This window comes from Thalia democratica, chromosome 6 (assembly GCF_965202585.1).
Source record: "Thalia democratica chromosome 6, ktThaDemo2.hap1.1, whole genome shotgun sequence".
Classification (NCBI taxonomy): domain Eukaryota; kingdom Metazoa; phylum Chordata; class Thaliacea; order Salpida; family Salpidae; genus Thalia; species Thalia democratica.
The window spans coordinates 27,302,698-27,317,695 of NC_139170.1; the positions used below are offsets into that span (position 1 = coordinate 27,302,698).

The window sequence follows — 14,998 nt, forward strand, 5'->3', positions numbered from 1 at the left end:
TTAGCTCTCAGATTTTGCATTCATGGTAGATTTATTTAGACATATAAATGAAGTGAATACTTAAGTAATGGGGAAGGGTACTTTTAATCATGAAATTAACTTTGTAGTAAAAGCATTTTAGTTAGAGTTTAAACCACTTTCGCTTTTTCAGTAAGAATAACTTGACGCTTTTTGCAAGACTTGCAAATACAAAACAATCAGTTATATCAATGCAAAAGTACATTAATATTAGATTTTCAATTGTCAATGAATTTGGTGTGACAATAACAATACCCTAGTGCAGGGGTCGGCAAACTGCGGCCCGCGGGCCAAATGCGGCCCACGAAGGGTAAATCTGCGGCCCGCGAGCACGTTACTTTTTTGAATGGAATGCGGCCCGCGAAAGAAAATTTTGCGGCCCGCGAGCATGTAAATGTGGCCCGCTGAGCAAAATTGTATTTTGATTTAAATTTGTTAGATTAATTTAGTTTTAAGTCCCTGTATAACATTTTGAAACAATTAAAAGACTTTACTTATTTAGTTTAAAAATGTGAAAAAGACAGGTTAGCATTCCACTACTTTTTTTCTCAATTTCATAATAACTTTCTTCTTACAACAGCAAATTATTTTCTATAAAAAGAGTATAAAAATGCTTTAAATTAGTAAGATAATTATATGATACCTATATTGTAAATAAACTAAATGTAAATGTTTTCCGTTTTGTACAAAAGTAATGCACAGTAATTAACTAAAATGTCATTTCCTTACAGTTTTGTTTTTTTTCACACGTTTTTTATACATAAGTTCTTATTACAGATGTTTTGTTACTAAATGCTATATTTTAGTGTGCACAAATACATTTAAAATAACATAATAACATAAAATAAGGTCATTTTGATTTTGGTTTTGACACCTTTAATTTTTAGAAGTTTTCTTTGCATTTTGAATTAATTCCTATGCAAACCAGTGTACAAAGATGCATACATTTTAAACCACTTTTTATTTAATACTTAACGAGATAAACTTTAGTTTATGCATAATTTTCTAACATTATTGTTTCTACATTTAATTATCTAAGTGTGTACTGCACATTTAAAACAATATATATGACATAAATTAAAAACGTTTTTGTTAGGTATACTTTTTGATTTTTCAAACAATGTTTTTTTTTGCAAAATAAATTAGTTTTTATGCGCTGCATACTAATATAAACAGTTGCTGTTTTTTGAAACTACCTATTTAATTCAAACTAGATTGAGAAATAGTAATTTATAAAGTTTAAACATTTTTATCAAAATAGTTAAAATTCGATCAAATAAACAAATAAAAATTGACACACACTCAGACTATGACTATTTGAAGACTTCAAATCTCAGTCCAATTTAGTCATTTTTTCAGTTTTTGGCTTGAATTGCTTTTTTTATGCTAAAATATCAGGCTAGTTTTGATCACTCGGACTGACTTTTTCGCTTTAAAGTGTGGTAAATTAAATTTATTATGTATGTTTTGTTCAATGCACAGTGTTTGTTTGAATTAAAATATATTTTAAATTTTAATTCTTGTAGCTGATATAATTTAAATATTATTTATATTAATTGTATACATATAACTGTGAACAACTAGTGTTGCCAAAAAATCCTTGAAAAGCTTGGAATTTAACAATTTATACTTAAAAAATCTGAAAAAGCCTTAAATTTGAGAATTATCGAAAAAACCTGGAATTTTAAACAATCTTTACATGTAAAGTAATAAAATTTCGATTTGACACAAAAAATCTACAATATAATTATATTTAATTAAAAAAATTAAAGCAGATTAACAGTATCTTTAAAAATTTTCTATATTATTTAAGACTGGTTTTTTACCTTTATTTTAATTTTATACTAAAAATAGATGCAAAAAGTAGTACTTTTAAAAACTTCATATTTGTGCATTGCACCTTTGCTTTTAAATGGTTTTACCTATTTTTGTGCTTTGTTTTGGAACTAAAGCTAGAAATTTTAGCTATTTTAACTTTTAATAAACTTTTAATATAATTCAGACATTTTTGATTTTGAAGTGGCAACCGTTTATAAGACTAATTAAATACTAATAAAGTATTTTATTAAAGTATTCGAGCATTAACTATGTTAAAAAATTTATTTAGGTTATCTACAGTAGAAATAGGTATTAATTTTATTTAATTAACTAACTACTAAGTATCAAAAGAGTACAAACTATTTAGACGCAAAATCTATTTTCAGTATTTAACATTTTTTAAATATGAAAAGGTGGTTCATAACATAAGAAATGTATAAAAGTGACCAATAAATATTTTTTCAAGCTCGGTTTTTATAGAGAATTAGGTTGTAGGTAAAACAATAAAAATAATTTATTAAGTTTAACTCATTAAGTGTTTAAGAAAGTACATATTCTATCAAGACTAAAGTATATTTAACAATGTAAATTATATTCCAATAGATATTTATATATAAAATAGGCATTATTTTTGTAGCTAAAAGTCATTTAAAGTAATGAATTGAATAAAAGTAAAACTATCTCTGGTGTGACAAAAACTAAAGCCTAAAGATTATTCAAATATCACTAAAACTAAAACTGTGGCCCGCGAAGATTCTGAAAACTTGAAATTTGGCCCGCGAGCACCAACTGCCTGCCGACCCCTGCCCTAGTGCCTAGTCTGACAATAAAATTCAAAGAAATGACAAAATTTAAGTTAAACTTAACGAGTCAAAGTTTGTATCAAGTTAATCGAGTAGTTTTTAGTGGTTAAATTTTAGTATCTATAAAGTTAGAAACATTTTTTTCCAGAGGAATGATAAAAATAAAAATTTGAATACTTAATAAACATTAATTTGAAATGTCATACTTCAGAAATGTTTAAGAATTAAATGGTTTCGAAATAGTGATTTACCGGACCCATAAAGATTAGCATCCGGCCGGATCCGGATTTTTAAGATATGATCTGGGTGGATTTAGATCTTATTTATAACTAGTATCCGGGCGGATAATAGTTTATAACTAGGGTACGGCTCCGGCCAATAAGGGTCTAAAACAGAATTATCTTGCCAGATCCGTTTATTAGATGTGGTAGTTAAAAATTTGAAATTTTCCAGCCGACTAGGGACTAAATTTTTCCATATCCGGCCCACCGATTAAAAGCGTTGCACACCCGTACCCTAACCTAGCATCTATGGTGGTGTTTTAGTTTTATGTTTAGCCTTTAAAATAATACTTATTGTTGTGATTTTTGAATATCTTAGGAGGTAAAATCAAAACTTACAAAAGTTGATGTTTCACATTGCAATTGTAACCTTACAGTTACTAGCCTAAAATATTATACATATTGCATTTAAGAATTGGTGTAAAATTACTGCTACACTTGAATTTTACTACATTGTATAAATTTACTTGGCCCTTGAAATAATTTATTGGTGGAAATTTATCAAAAATATTTTTGTTTCAATTTTAAGTGAACTTTTATACCTAATTAAAAAACTGCAAGGGCCAAGTAGAGTTGAAAAATTGGGTTATTTTTAAATTAGGTGCTTTAAGATGTCATGTAGAGTACATATAAAAATTTTCATGAAAAATAAGCAAGTAACTTTGCTGAAACTGCGATCCAATTTTTCTTTACAATTTCTACCGTGAGAAGGTTTTTATGATGTCTTTTATTATAACAAAATTCACAGAACCTTTATAACTAATTGCCTTTGAAAAAATTCAACAACATAACTTTTCATGTTTAGAATAGTTATATTACTTAGTTAACCAAAAGTAAATAATATACCTTAAAAATTTATTAAGTGTTTTGTTGGTGTCATTTACTTAACAAAGTTTACAAGTTTAACATCTCAACTAGTGTTCTACTTGATCAAAATGTTTGGTCTAGCCGGACCTGGTTATATCTTGCCAAGATCTAGATGTAACCAGTTTTAAATTAAAAACAAAACAATTAAATGTGGTTCCGGTTTGATCTTGGTTAAAAAAAAAAGATTTTATCTGGTTCAGGTTTAACCTGAAATTAAATTAAAGATCCAACCAAACTTATTTTTAAATTTAGTTTTCAAAATAAGTTTTTTGATGTTTCAACTATATTGAATAGTTTCCATAACTTTACAATTGCCCTAGTGACACTAGTGTAATGAAACTTTGTAAATTACAGTTTGTCACAATTTTACCTTTAAATGTACATGAAAAATGCTAAGCAATGACATTTTGGAAAGTAGTCATCATTGCTTTTAACATGCAAATAATTTTGTAATATTTTATAACTGAAAAAATAGAACTTAATAAAGCAGTAAAAACCATACTAGTAGTACCCTTTTTATTCTTGAATATAGTTAATTAGTGAATTTTTAATGAAGTTGTCCTTGATTTTCATACCTCTTAAAAATTTACATATAGTACTAATATTATACATTAGTCTGCTACAGTACTGTATAAAAATAAACAAGGTCTTTTACTAAACACAAATATTTTTCAACAATTTTCTTCAGTGTGTTACAATTGTTACAAAATAAAGAAAACATCTAGCTTATATAGCCTTATAATTGCATCAGAATTTAGTTGATCAAGCAAAACACAAAACAAAAAATAATCAAAATTCTAAATAAACAAATTAAACATAACATAAGAGCTCTAATTAATTTAACAACGATTAAAAATAATCAAATTCTCTCTGCTTACATTATTTTGGTTTATTTAAATGAATGTGTTTGGCATCAATTCTGATCAGGTCATAAATATTTTTACAACTTCATAATATTCTAAATTTTATTATATTGTAATTTTTTCCACAATTAGGATTTTTAATTAAATTTTCTGATATTGAGGATCTTTTCATTGCACTTGAAGTTGCTATACTAATTGTCATTTGGTGATTGCTAATATGATCACTTACACACTTTGGAATGTGCTCTTTAATTCTGGTTTCAAGGTGCCTAGAGGTTTGACCAATACAGCTGTTTGAACAACAGCATTCAAACTTGTAAATTACGCAACTTTTATGTCTTTTAGAAATGAGGTCTTTTCCTTTGGGACTCAAAACCAAACTTGATGTAAAAATAACTCTAGGTTTGGCAACAAGATATAATTTTTCCATTAACTTCTTAATGTTTCTTTCAATCTGAGTCAATTTTACACCTGCATAGCACAAAATAAAAAGAACTGGACTCTTCCCAAGACCGTAATACTTTGTGTAATTTAATCTATTAGTTTCAGTTTTAAAAACTGTATAAATTAAAGGATATCCAGTTTTTATTATACTTAAAGAGGACCCCATAGCTTTGCTATCAATTTGACGGTATAATACATTGTTGAAACTGAATTCAACTTCTTCAGTTGCAAATTTCATTAGTGAAACAAAATTATTTCCCTAAGAACTGGATTTTCTAAGCTAAATAGAGTATCAGCACAAATATCAATCACAAATCAAAATTCAGAGGTATATTTGTAAATAAGCTCTTTACATTAAAAGAGCAAAGAAAAGTATCATTAGCTTTCTGATATCTTAATTCCTCCACAAATTCGAAGGAATCTTTCACAATATATCTTAAGTTGAATTTAGTTTCAACAATGTATTATACCATCAATTTGATGGTATAGCTATGGGGTCCCCTTTAGGACCTAAACTGGCCAATATATTTATTGGTCATTTGGAGTGCAAAATGTTCAAGGTGTAAGCACGTAAGATATGTAGACAATTGTTTCATTATTAGTGACAATGAAGAAGTTGCTCTTTATTATTTAAGAAATCCAGATTCACAAATGAAACTGAAGTAATAAATCAAATATTGTTTTTGGATGACTTGATTAAAAGAAAAGATAATAAATTTATCACCTCTGTATTCAGAAAACCTTTGTTTACGGTTCAATATCTTAATTTCCAATCCTATTGTATGTAGGAAGAGGAGAAAAATTGGTTCAATTAAAACCTTATTCCGCAGAGCTTAGAAAATATGTTCTCCAGAAGTTTTTGAGATTGAATTAAATGTTATGAAAGAAATGGTAATAAAGAACAGATATCCTAATCCTTTAATTGATAGAGTTTTTAAAACTGAAATTAATAAATTAATTTGCACAAAGTATTACGGTCCTGAGAAGAGTCCAGTTCTTTTTATTTTGTGCTATGCAGGTGTAAAATTGACTCAGATTGAAAGAAACATTAAAAGTTAACGGAAAAAGTATATTGTGTTGCCAGACCTAGAGTTATTTTTACATCAAGTTCGGTTTTGAGTCCCAAAGGTAAAGACCTCATTTCTAAAAGACATAAAAATTGCGTAATTTAAACGTTTGAATGCTGTTGTTCAAACAGCTGTATTGGTCAAACCTCTAGGCACCTTGAAACCAGAATTAAAGAGCACATTCCAAAGTGTGTAAGTGATCATATTAGCAATCAACCAATGACAATTAGTATAGCAACTTCAAGTGCAATGAAAAGATCCTCAAGATCAGAACATTTAATTAAAAATCCTAATTGTGGAAAAAAATTACAATAAAAAAAAATTTGGAATATTATGAAGTTGTAATAATATTTATGACCTGATCAGAATTGATGCCAAACTCATTCATTTAAATAAACCAAAATAATGTAAGCAGAGAGAATTTGATTATTTTTAATCGTTGTTAAGTTAATTAGAGCTCTTATGTTATGTTTAATTTGTTTATTAGAAATTTTGATTATTTCTTGTTTTGTGTTTTGCTTTATTTACTAAATTCTGATGCAATTATAAGGCTATATAAGCTAGAAATTTTCTTTATTTTGTATAACAATTTTAACACATTGAAGAAAATTGTTGAATTATGTTTGTGTTTAGTAAAAGACCTTGTTTGTTTTTATATATTATTAAGTTTTAAATATTTACGTTCTATTGTAAAATATCATAAAAGTTAATTGAAAATTCACAAGTAAAATCATTTTTGACAACTAACTATTGAGGAAATGCTATCAAATTTTCCAGAAATTGAAATCCTTTAAATAAGTTAAGAAGTATTAAATTTTTCAAGTGATCACTTTCTACTTTTGCTTTAGAGTACTAGAATTTGAAAAGGGTTTACTTTTAAAGCTGTTATTTATAATAGTAGTATAATTTACACAACTTATTCAAATATTGTTTAAATTTAAAACAAGTTTTTACACTAAAAGAGTCAATAATTTGTATTACTTATGTTTGTATTGTATTTTTAGAATTTAAGATTATCATATCAACTGATAAAATAAATTTAAGTACTCCCTAAGTGTTTGTTGAAAATATACAAGTTAATGTTCAAACTATTTACCAGTTAAATGATATAGTTATTTTGTATTGAGACTAAGATAAAAAAATTATATTTTAATTTTTTTAGATACTATGTCAGTAATTAAAGTTGTAAACTCTAGATGGTTGTCAAAAGTTTTGTTTGAAAAAAATGTAAAAGTATGTTGTGTATTAACTGGAAATATAAATTCTACCTTGAAAATACCTGTTAATTCACTATCAACAAATAGAGGTGATTATTATTTCATTTAAATTGGTAATTTTTTAGTTGAGATTTTAGATATGTTGAAAACTTTATTTAAATAAATATAATACTTTCCTTAATCAAATAAGCATGTATTAAAATAGTCAATTGACTTTGTCAGATTTTTAATAACAAATAAAAAAGTTACAACAAAACTTTGACTGTTCAAATTTTAAAATGGTTTTGAACTTCTTCAAGCGTATCTTGTTATGATTAAAAAAATAAAAAATAAATTTCTCCTGGTTTTATCTAATTTTTGTTTTCATTAATTTTATGTTTTTTAGCTATTTAAAAAATGATTTCCATAGTACACGTTAAAAAATCTTAACTAATAAAGTTCTATAGCATGTTTTTCATAAAATTTATTTAATGAAAGTTTTGACAGCTTTGCAAAACATTTTTATTGTAATATAACTTAAACTTTGGTTAATACAGGAAGTTACATCCAAAAATCACCAAAACTAAGTAAACTACATAACAAGGTTGAAAATGAAAAATCTCAAATGAAAGATGAGAGTGAGAAACCAAATGAATCAAAGTACACACAACTGAGAAGAATGCTTTCTCAGTACGGAGCATTTGGTATGGGAGTTCACATTACAATATCACTCCTATCGCTTGGCTTAGTATACCAGCTTATCGTATGGTTAGTTGTTTAAATACTCTAAAGACAAGCTTTGTTTGTAATTTAAATTATAATTTTTGTTTTCTAGTTTAAGCTAGTAAAAAAAAATGCTTGTTCAAATATCTTTTTTAATGTGATTGATACAGTACCACGTTTAAAAAATATAAGTGTTTTTTAACTAAAACTGAGGTACTTGTTTTTGCATTTTGAAATATTGTGAATTTCAATAAATTGTTTTGTCATAAAACTTTAAAGTTAGCATTAATTAACTTCTTTACTATGTTATCACTTGTGCAATAAGATCAATATGATATGTAGAAGATCTGACCATGTCAGACAAGTTAAATCAAAAAAGAGTTTTTCAGTTTACAATTAAAGTAAAATGCTCTTACATTCAATATTGCAATAAACATATTTTACTTAGACACCTTGTATAGTATCAGGTATTTCAGATATCTTATTTTTTAAGACTAACACATTTTGGACATAGATTATTATTTTAAAATATTAAAGATTTTTTTTTTGCAAATATAGAAGACTTATAATTATAAATATTACTCAAAATGTTGTCATTTAGTGCAAATTTATTGTAATGGTTAGTATTTTCATCTTCAAAAACGAACTAAAGCGTTATATATTAGAATTTGTTAGTTTAGCTTTAGTTTTTTGTTTAAAATTTACTAATTTTTTTTGTTTAAATATATTCTGTACCAGGGACGTGTCTAAGCCTTTTTAAAGTGGGGTAGAACTTTTTTTGTTAAATACTGTAATATTTTTTAGTAGCTCATATAAAAAGCTTTTAAAAGTGATGTAAGTATGTTCTTGAAGCACTTGTTTATTTTAATATATGTGAAAATTCATAAAAATGATATTTAATTTTTATTTATATGTTTTTAGTCATTAATTTATTTACACACATTTTTAAACTGTTTTAAAAACATTCTCTCATTTATCTAGTCATTATTATAATTAAAAATGGTCTGAAAAATGTGTATTATATTTATACAAGTAAATAAAGATAGTGTCAGTAGAAGAACTTTTCTGTACTAATGAAACTTGTTTTATTTTATGTATTTTGTTATATTTTTAAATTATTATGAGTAATAAAACTTTAGTCTTAAACTCGTATCAGCTGTTTTTAAGTAGGGAAAACCACAAAAGTGAAACTTCTTTGTGATAACTTTAAATTTTTACATATTATTTTGTCATTTTTGTTTATGTTCTTATAATTAACATTTAAAATTTTTTGAGAAAGCTTTAGGACATCTATAAAAATAAAAAAAAACTTTTCACTGAACAACCATTTCATTGAATAAATACAACTTTTTTTACATCTTCATATCATGGGTAGCACATGTTCAGATAACCAGTCTAAACACGCTCATTAGCTTTACTTCACTATCTACTATATTTAATAATTCGTTTATAACTAAATTTTTTGATATTTGCTTAGATTTTCTACTTTTTCAAATTAACTGTGTTTTGTTTTAAACTTTTGAAAACTTTTACTTTCTTTTAACTTAGTATTTAAAAAACAACTTGATTGCAGGGGGGTTGACATTCAGGGGTTTATGGAGCAAACATTCAACTTCAACTTGGCGGATTACACTCCATTGAGCACAGAACAAGCTGGCTATTCTGCCGCCTTCATTGCTGCTTACACGATACATAAGGTTTTTTATTAACACTTTTTACTTTTGTCTATTTCTTCGATATAAAAGTTGGAATGACTTTTTGATGTTTTTCGAAGTACTTAATTCAGCATTCTTTGAATTAATAAAATCATTTAATTTAAGTTTTTTTTTAAATCTTTACAAAATTAGTTTAACCTTTCCATATTTTTATTTTTTCAAATTTTATTATATAATAATGGTAGTCTGGTAAAAATTATTATCAACTTGTTCTTTAAATACTTTAGTAATAGTTTTCTTAGTTTTTCAATATTTATGACACTTAAAAGCTAACTATTCTTGATGTCTAATGTTAGGTTATATTGTTAAAAAACCCTTACAACTCAGATAATCAATAAAGTTTCATTATTATACATATTATTTCAATATTTACAAGTTTTTTTGAAAGTTTATGTTACTATTCCGTAAGTAAAAAAAGTGAGAAAAATCGTATATTAGGTTGCATCTGTTGCCACTCAAAAATGAAAATTTTTAAGTAGAGCTTAGTTTAACTTTTTGCGTGTCAATTCACACAAATAAACAACACAAAAAAATAGCTTCCTAGCTTTTACCACAGTCGCGCTATTTACATTATTCTGAAAACAACCCATATGTAAATTGTATAGGACCTTAAAAATTTAACCTTCAATTTTTTAGCTGAAATTTTTTGTACATGTATCAATTATTACAAAAAAGTATTCTACTCGTTTTCAGACGATTTGTAGTAAGTTTGATGGAGGCACTTAGTGATTTACTCAAAAAGCTACCGACCGAGGGTAAGGGTTGGGTAACAGTGATAGTGAAAAAAATAATTAAAAATATAAAAATAAATAAGTTGCGCGAAGATACTTTTTCACGAAGACAAATTTGCACGAGGTGACAAATTGCACGAAGACAATTTTGCACGGAGGGTCATTTTTGCACCAGAGTAATAAAAAAATAACAGAAGAAAATATGTATCGAAAAAAAAAAAAAAATATACTGACCGAGGGTAAGGGTTAGGGGTAACAGTGATAGTAAAAATAAAAATTATTAAAATAGATAAATAAAAATTAATTAACTTGTAAAAAAAAAAGTTACCGACCGAGGGTAAGGTTTTGGTAACAGTAATAGTAAAAAAAATAGTAATAATTAAAAAAAAAAATAAATAAAAAATACTGACCGAGGGTAAGGGTTAGGGGTAGCAGCAGTAGTAAAAAAATAAAAGTAAAAATCAACCCGTGTAAAAGTGTCTTCATGCAAAAGTATCTTCGTGCAATTTTGTCCCCTCATGCAATCATGTACGCTCGTGCAAATTTGTCAGCTACCCACAACTTCATAGGGAGTTGTTTTCAGAAAAATGTAAATAGCGTGACAGTGGTAAAAGCTAGGAAGTTGTTTTTTTGTTTCGTTTAGTTGTGTGGTTTGCCACGCACAAAAAGTTAGACCAGGGTTTCCCAAACTCATTTTCTAAATCGCCCCAATTTCAGAAATTTAAAAAATAATCGCCCCCCACGATTTTACAAAGTAGTTTTTTTCTTGAGTACAAACTTTTTAGTCGAAAAAGTTGTGTTCGAAATGTAATTTAGTCTGGTACTTCTTATGCACGCACTTTTGGGCTATGTCCAAAGTAGTTTACAGGGCTTGAGAAAATAAGTTACATTTGTTTTCTTATAAGCCCAGTAAAGTGTATTAAAATACTTTAAAAAAGCCTTTTGTAATCTGTAATAACTCCTGTTTAGATATAAATTGTTTTGAAACTAATGAAACTTTTAGGGTAGTGATGGACAACTTTTGTAGTCAGCAATTCATATTTACTAAAAAATCTTTTCTAGTTTCAACTCGTAAAAAATGTAATTGCAGGCTGCATAATTTTTAAAAATGAAAATATGAAAATTAAAACACTCCAGCAAAATTGTAATAAAATGATTTAGTAATATTGTGATCTAGGAAATACTATTGTGAACTGAAAACAATATTGAAAGTGTATTTCAAAATATTGAGTTTCAAAAAACTAAATTTTAATTATTTTGTATAAGTAGTTTTCAAGTTACTTAGCGGGTCGAAGTTTAATAACCGTACGTTACCCATCTGAAATCTTAACTGAAATCTGACATTATAATAATCTCTCATATAACGATTTTCGGACATTTAGAAGTTAATACTAAGTAACTTATTTAAGCCGCACAAAATATTTGAATTATTTTTATAAATAGGCATATTCTAAAATTACTATATCACAGATTAAAAAACTATAAAAGAATGAACAGTTTATTTTAGACATAATATGATAAATATTAAAACATAATTTCTGATCTAGTCTGAGGAAGTTTGACCGACTGGTTGGTTATCTCACATGAAAAGTGGTTTCATTAACAGCTTCAGATAATGCAGTAAAATTATTATTTTCAATGCTAAGATATATTATAAGTAAGTTAGTTGTAAAGTTAAAAACTTAATTTTAAACTTTTTAAACTATATGTTTTGTAGTAGAATACCATTAAATAGTATTTGACTTGGAATAACCTTTAGGAAACTAAACCTTGATTTTAACATTATCTTTTTTCTTAATTAAAATTAAAAAAAAAATCAAAATTTTACTGTTAATTCTATGATCAGAAAGTAATCGATTGAAAATTTCTTTTAATTAGGTTAAAATTTTGTTTTGTAATTGTAGCAGTCTTTTTGATGGTTTATTTAATAATATTTAAATTTATTTTTTCTCTAGTTATTAGCCTATAATAATTTACCGGAGGAAAATAGTGAAAAAACTAAAAGCTAGTGTAGAACTATTAAAATAAACAACACATTCTAATTGCTAATATATTAAAAATTAAGATAAAACAAAAAACAGTTGTATTAATAGTTTAAAATTCTTTAATATATAGAATTTTCAATAATAATAAATCAAATTAGGAAATAAAATTGAATTTAAGATTTTTTTAAATGAAAATTCTTAAGTCATTTCAAATAGAGACCTCAAATCTATATTCTTTTAAAACCAAAAATAAAACTTTTGAATTAAAAACTTTAATGGTATCAAGATTTTTTAATTTATACAGATTAAACAAGTAATAACAAAAATATTTCAAATAATTTTCTTTTAAACAAGTACTTTAATCACTATGCTATAAAAACTTTTAGTGTAATGTAAACAACAAATATAAACTAAACAATTAACCAGGTCAAAATAAAACTATTAAAAGATTTAAAAGAACATAAACCATTTAATAAATACAGTAGACTTCCGCTTGAGTTCGCACTTTGAACAAAATCAAAAAATGCAAACTCTAAAATTATTACCATTTTTTTTTTACAAAATGATAAATTTAAATGTGTAATATGCAATAACGTTAGGAATAAACATGAAATCAACTAAAACATAAAACTAACATTCATTAACAAAATAGATCTATATAGCTATTAAATATTATGTATTTTTCTTTTATTCATACATACTTAGTAATAGACTTTATTTAAGTTAAATTTTAGAAAATATAAGTTTGCACTATTTTTTGGGTAAAAAGTGCGAACTCAAGAGGAAGTCTACCGTAATTAATGTTTATTAGGCATTATGCAAACCTGTTGTAGAATAAATAAGTTAATAAAATTTTTATTATAAAAAGACTACCTAAATACAATACAAACCAGGTTAAATAAGAAGTATTTTAAAAGATCAAATAAAATAAAAAAACTTTCATAAAATAATTTCTGCTACTGAAGTCTAAAATAATGTGAAGGATGAGGTTCATGATTGCTTGCAAGTTTTTCTAATCTGATTCTTAATCAGTAAAATAACGCCTCCTTTACAAATATCTAGATTAGATCTTTTGCTCAATATGTTGATAACTGAACTGAAAGCTTTCTCAACAACATAGCTAGAAGGAAAAACTATAAACAACAATCTAAATTTTTCTCAAATGACTGGACACTTTTGCCTTAGGTTTTGTTGAGTCCAAAAACTTTCATATCGTTCTTTGGAAAAATTTATTTAAGTTGAAGGTCAATTTGTAAGTCTAAGAAAGTTTCCTGTACGTCGTTTACTTCAAAAAGATCTGCCTCGAAGGGATTCATATTTTTATCTATATGATAGCTTTTTTGTGTCAAATCGAAATTATACTACTTAATATGTTGAAATTGTTAAAAATTCCAGATTTTTTAGGTTTTTTTGCCTAAATTGTCAAATTCCAGGTTTTTCCAGGTTTCTAGACAAATTGGCAACCCTGTATAGTTTTATTTCTTAGTCTAACTTAGTGACTTTTCAAAAAACAATTAGAAATATCATGAGGTGATAGTTACCTCAGGGTCAAAAATTTAATAGCAAGCTAAAATTGGTAAAATAGCAAGATAAAAAAAATTTATGACAACCCAACATTTTAAAATCGCCCCCTTTTCGCCCCCTTACTAGTTATCGCCCCCCCCCCCCCCCGACTTACTAAAATCGCCCCCAGGGGGGCGATATCGCCCACTTTGGGAAACCATGAGTTAGACTAAGTGTAACTCCAAGGTCGGGGCAACATGTGCACCCTATTGTGCGTTGAACTTACTACTTTTTAAATTTATTAAAAGTAAATGTTTTTTTGTCACAAACAAAACTTTATCCATATTTATATAATATAATATTATAATATAATTATTTGCAGCTAATTGTACCTGTAAGAGCCACTGTTTCCATAGTAACCATACGTTACCTAGTTAGGTATCTTAGAAAAATTGGTTACTTTAAATAATGGAAGAAACAAAAATTTTATGTCTATGTATTGTGATCACTTTACCAATTTTTTTTTTTAACTGTTTATGTAATTGAAACTGAAACAATGGAAATTTAAAAGTAATTAAAAAAAAATTAAGTAAAAAATGAGTTGTTTTTGTTTTAATTTGTAAATGTTTCAAAGTTACGTCAAATTAATTTCTGTTCAGAACACTAAAACTCAATTAATTGTATTTGAACATTTTGGTGCTTAATATAATGTATAAATCTGTTAGTGAATATTTAAGCTTTAAGAGTTTATTGAAGTACTTTTAAACAGTTTCATAACTGATTTGCTAGAAAATTTTAGTTCTTACAATAAATGATAAATTTACAAGTGATTGAACAAAACATTTTTTAAGTTCATTAACTGTTAATTTAATTTATGCAAACTTTGTTATTTCTCTAATTTACTAGATTGTTATCAGTATTTAGTTTTAAAATATTAATTTTACTTTGTAAAGTTCGAATTGTATAATATTTCTAACTACTAGG

The 14,998-nt window shown here is 26.2% G+C and overlaps 1 protein-coding gene across 1 annotated transcript; it reads left to right on the forward strand.

The window, feature by feature from the left end:
• The first annotated feature begins 7,327 nt into the window (after positions 1 to 7,327).
• Positions 7,328 to 14,670, forward strand: LOC145838685 (protein FAM210B, mitochondrial-like). The gene is made up of 4 exons (XM_082946313.1): positions 7,328 to 7,467; positions 7,915 to 8,125; positions 9,654 to 9,777; positions 14,397 to 14,670. The coding sequence occupies exons 1-4, from the start codon at positions 7,329 to 7,331 to the stop codon at positions 14,481 to 14,483; spliced, it is 561 nt and encodes a 186-aa protein (XP_082802439.1). The 5' UTR covers position 7,328; the 3' UTR covers positions 14,484 to 14,670.
• The last annotated feature ends 328 nt before the right edge of the window (positions 14,671 to 14,998 follow it).

Excerpts from the sequence above, each read along its gene's own strand:
- LOC145838685 (XM_082946313.1), top strand. The coding sequence starts at position 7,329 with ATGTCAGTAATTAAAGTTGTAAACTCTAGATGGTTGTCAAAAGTTTTG. Across the intron at positions 7,468-7,914 it reads TTCACTATCAACAAATAGAG|GAAGTTACATCCAAAAATCA; the intron begins GTGATTATTATT and ends TGGTTAATACAG. Across the intron at positions 9,778-14,396 it reads CTGCTTACACGATACATAAG|CTAATTGTACCTGTAAGAGC; the intron begins GTTTTTTATTAA and ends AATTATTTGCAG.